Raw genomic sequence first — 5,028 nt, 5'->3', positions numbered from 1 at the left:
TGTCCGTCCTGGAAGAGGGATCCCTCCTCAGTTGCTCTTCCTGAGGTTTCTACCGTTTTTTTTCCCCGTTAAAGGGGTTTTTTTGGGGAGTTTTTCCTTATCCGCTGCGAGGGTCATAAGGACAGAGGGATGTCGTATGCTGTAAAGCCCTGTGAGGCAAATTGTGATTTGTGATATTGGGCTTTATAAATAAAATTGATTGATTGATTGATTGAAGTGAGGCAGTCATGACGTGTTTAGGGCACGTCTTCTACATGAACTTACAGTGTCATAACTGAGCGGTGACCTACGCGATGAAAAATGAAGCCAAAGCTAAAGTGAAAAAATTGCAGTTCCTCTAACGTCCACTTGAGGCTGGCTCCAAGAACGAGTCAGTCCTCATAAACTGTAACAAAAATGGATGTAGCTACCGTGATGTCACCCACTGGTTCGTGGACTCCTGTTTTGAAGCCTCAAGTTTGGCATTTTGATGGCTGCCATCTTGGTTTTTTGGAGCCAGAAGTGACCATATTTGGGCGAGAGGTTGAAGGGAGGAGCAAACTAAATAGCTGATGGATGTGTGGGACATATTTACCACAGACCGTGGATCGTCCAGTTGTTTACACTCGGAGGAATCATGCACAGAGTCTCCTGGTCCAAAGACTGTAGAGGAACAGACAGACAGACAGAGGGACAGACAGACAGCATGTTAACAGACCTGTATGTGCGACACTATCTGCCCCCCGGCAGCCATGTTGGACATCCTCTGCAGTTACGAGACATGTTAACAGAATTTAAAGGACCACATTTCAGCATCTTCTCTTCCATTCCCTACTTCCTTCACTTCATCCTCATTTCCTTCTCTTCCTTTCCTTCACTATCGGCACATTTCCTTCCTTATTGTCTTCTTTCCTTTCACAACCTTCCCTTTTGTCCTTCTGTACTTCCTCTTTTTCTTCCCTACCTCATCATTTCCCTATTTACCCTCATCTTTCCTTCACTATCTCCTCATTTCCTTGCTTACCAACACATTCCCTCTGATAATTCCTCATTTCCTTCTCACTTCCTTCACTCTCCTATTTTCCTTTCCCTCCTTTATTATCTACTCATTTCCTTCTCTACCTCCTCCTTTCCTTCATAATCATCTGTTCTTTCTTAGCTCCTCCTTTTCTTTACTACCTCTTCATTTCCTTACCTACCTCCTAATTTCCTTCTCACTCCCCTCACTGTCTCCTTATTTCCTTCTCTACAACATCATTCCTTTACAACCTCTCACTTGTACTTCTATACCTTCTCTCTTCCTTCCTTACCACCTTATTTCTTCCGTTAATCTCCTCCCTTCCTTCCCTACCTCCTCATTCCTTTCACTTTCTCCTGTTTTCTTTTTTGCGTCCTTCCTTCCTTCCTTCCTTCCTTCCTTCCTTCCCTTTAACTACCTAATCTTTTCTTTCGTATCGTCTTCTATCCTTTAATACAACCTTCCTGCTCTACCCCGTAACTCCCTTCCTTACCTCCCCCACTCCTTCTCTACATCCTAACTTCCATCGCTGCCCTCTTATTTCTTTTGTGCTTCCTCCTTTCCTTCCTTACCATCTCATTTCCTCCATTACTTCCTCCCTTCCTTCCCTACCTCCTCATTTCCTCCTCATTGCCTTCACTATCTCCTGTTTTTTTCCCTGCCTCCTCATAACTCACTTCCTTACCCCCCCTTCCCTACAACCTCACTTCCTTCGTTACATCCTATTCTCCATCGCTACCTTCTCATTTCTTTCCTGCTTTCTCCTTTCCTTCCCTACCATCTCATTTCCTTCTTTCATTCCTGCATCCTTTTCTTTCCTACCTCCTCTTTCTTGCCTCTGAAAAACTAATTAGGATGCCTCCACTTTGTTTAACAGCAGCTTCGGCACATTGTATGAAACTGTTTTGATGATGATGATGATGATGGTGATGATGCTCACCTGACAGAACGCTCCGGGCCACTGCAGGGTGAACAGGACACATTTCCAGGTGCAGAAACGTTTGCTGTTGTGCAACTCTGAGCCATGGTGGCCATATTTGTAGTCCTGCCAGTGTCCTTCCTGTGTGGCAGTGTAGTCAGGAAGCTGCAGCAGGAACAGAACTGCAGGACTCAGACTGACCAGCAGGGGCAGCGCCGAGCTCCACACAAAGCTCCACATCTTGTCCGTATCGACGACCTGAAGTGCACTGATCCAACACCAGAGATCAATTTATCAATAAATAATCAACCAGAGAACAGGAAGGAGAAATAACAACATCGGCCCTGCAAGCCCAGCGAGCAATTGCTGCTTTTCCAGCAACTTTTTAGGCACCTGTGGGTGTTTTTTGTGGCCCTTCACTCTTTTTGCAGCCGGGATAGTTCTAGAAAAAGTTTTTGTGCCTAAACCTAACCACATATTAACCACAGCATTGCTGAAAGTTTCAACATATTCACTACATAATAATGTACAAATACAACATATCTGTGGTTTGCAGAAATGGACAATTCCAATATTTTTTTTACTAGCGATTGGAAAAATGTGACACTTTCATTTAATACTTGACATATTACCAGTAAACTAAAATGTGCTTATACTTATTATACTTACTACTTACTGTACTTACTTACTAAAAGTTACACAAAGAGACTATGAAAAGTATTTTCCGGTAGTATTTATTTAAGAAGTATGTCGAGCAGTTTTTTATACTGTACGCAGATTAAAAGTTAACTTTGGTGTTTTCCAGCCTGGACACCTTTTCACATGTTTTTGTGTCTAAGGGTGTTTTCACACTTGATCCTTTTCAGCGCAGACTGAAACAGACTCAGAGTGGTGACTCAGCATTTTTTGCACTTATGTGAACACTCCAAGAGAACTCAGACCCCTCTGAAGCGAACCGAACTCAGACCACTTTGGGAGTTGATCTGAGTTCAGTGCGGTTCACCTAACCTGTGCCTTGTGAACACAAAGCGCTCCAGGTTCACTTTGCTCTTTGCCGTTGTATTCAGCCCTCTAGATCACACGCTGTTGACCTGGGACGCTTGAACGAAACCACGTCGGCCTGTAACGCTTGCAAAGACGCAGGACGAGGAACAGTTTGGTCCACAGAAGATTCTGCACGTCTCCAGATGTGGACTGTAGAATACATCAAACAGCAGCAGTCTACAGCACAGACACACTCAGGTTTCCACCAGTTTTAAGTTCATCTGAGAGTGAGCGGCTTCATAACCACACTGCAGCACCACGTCAGAGTAAAAACAAAACTATGTCAATATATATTATACATAGTGTGAACAGGAAGAGGACTGAGGCCCCATCAGAGCTGAAGCTGACCAGAGTGAGAACTGAGTCCTCTTTTAAATGAACTGACAATGTGAACACAAAAAGAACTGAGTCCCTTTCTGTTGGTCCACTTTTTGGTGCACTTTAGGAGGACTGAGTTCGGTTTGTTTAAAAAAAGACTATATGTGAAAACACCCTTGAAGTGACTGATGGGAACAACAATTTTTGAAACAGGTCCAGAGAAAGAGCGCTGCAGCCGGCAGAGGCACAACTGGCTGCATTGTAACCACTTGGGACATGTTCACACTGTCACTGTACGTCCACTAACAGTGTATGTTTTTGTCACTGACAAGCTCAGAGTGTTAATCTAAGTGTCTGAAAGGATCCCTATAGAGATAGACCTTTTTGTTTAATCAGAAACAGCCCAGGAATCACCCACCAGACTCCATTTAAATAAACAGTAATTTTAGTGTGTATAGAGGCAGCATGTTGTCACATCTAACTGGGTGGATTAAAAGTTCATTTCAACCAAACCAGAGCTGGTGATTGTTGAAACAGTGGAAAGACAAAGCAAGTACAGCTTTGCTGGTTTTATTTTGTTTCTGCTGACTTTGAATAAAGTGTGTTTTATGATTACAAAATTACTGTTTATTTAAATGGAGTCTGGTGGGTTTGGTGATGGGCATTTTGGGATTGTTTCTGCTTAAACAAAAAGCTCTATCTCTGTAGGGATCATTTCCATAATGTTCTCAGATACTTGGAATAACAATATGAGCCTGTCAGTGGCAAAAACAAACACCTTTAGTGGACATACAAAAAATGTTCTTGCAATGAGTCACTTAGGCACAAACACATGTGGAAACCCTGTAATAAGATATTACAAACAATTTAAAAAGTTAACTTCTGGACACATCTGTGCACAAAAGGAAAACTAGGCAACACATGAATTATTATTTCTTGTGGGGAATTAAACACAGTCACTATTTCTCCTCTCTGACAGCAGTTTATTAAAAACTTGTAAATTCTTTTCCCTTCCTGACAGCAGTTTATTAAAAAGTGATGAACTGGTCTAAATTCGTCTTGTCTTGATTTACTGTGTGACTTTTAGTCAGAGTTGGATTAAAGATGAGAGAAACTTACCAGAGAGCTGCTGCTGCTGCACTGAGCTGCTGTGAACGCTTCACTCTGCTGCCAATCACGAAAACAGGAAGTGGAAGTGAGACAGTGAGATTCGGTGGTTTGTACAGAATAAATTTGTGTTCACGTGTTTATAATTAGAGGAAGTACAGTGTTCTCTCTCTGACACACCTGACAGGTGTCGGAGGAACATGTCTGACAGAGTGAACATGAAAACAACAAATCTGTAAAACCAAGGACGAGACAGAAAGAGACGGAGCTGAGATGAACATCAGAGTTTCTAAGTATACTAATGGACTTTCACTTTACTTTAGACTTCTACTCCTCGACATGTCAGAGGCAAACATTGTACTGTTTAGTCCACTACAGTAATCTGACGGCCTGAGTTACATACAAAATATGAGGTCTGTTTATAAATATGCTTTATAGATTCATTGTAACTGTAAAACAAGTGGTTTAAATTTGCTGTTTCCTCCAGGTGCTCCGACATGTTCTCCCTGTGTCAGCGTGGGTTTCCTCCAGGTGCTCTGACATGTTCTTCCTGTGTCAGCGTGGGTTTCCTCCAGGTGCTCCCACATGTTCTCCCTGTGTCAGCGTGGGTTTCCTCCAGGTGCTCCGACATGTTCTTCCCGTG

At 42.7% G+C, this 5,028-nt stretch overlaps 1 protein-coding gene across 2 annotated transcripts in view; it reads right to left on the bottom strand.

Moving 5' to 3' along the window:
• The window catches only part of rnaset2l (ribonuclease T2, like), a 28,871-nt gene that overhangs the window by 13,342 nt on the left and 10,501 nt on the right, over nt 1-5,028 (bottom strand). For both annotated transcript variants that reach the window (XM_050065872.1, XM_050065880.1), the window contains exons 2-4: nt 4,398-4,445; nt 1,938-2,184; nt 575-642 (exon numbers count right to left, since the gene is read on the bottom strand). In XM_050065872.1, coding sequence (XP_049921829.1) covers nt 575-642; nt 1,938-2,184; nt 4,398-4,445 — 363 coding nt within the window. The remainder of the gene's footprint in view (nt 1-574; nt 643-1,937; nt 2,185-4,397; nt 4,446-5,028) is intronic.

The sequence above is a fragment of the Epinephelus moara genome, chromosome 2 (assembly GCF_006386435.1).
Source record: "Epinephelus moara isolate mb chromosome 2, YSFRI_EMoa_1.0, whole genome shotgun sequence".
NCBI lineage: Eukaryota > Metazoa > Chordata > Actinopteri > Perciformes > Serranidae > Epinephelus > Epinephelus moara.
The sequence above is the reverse complement of the archived record's forward strand: the minus strand, read 5'-3'. Positions and strand labels throughout refer to the sequence as shown.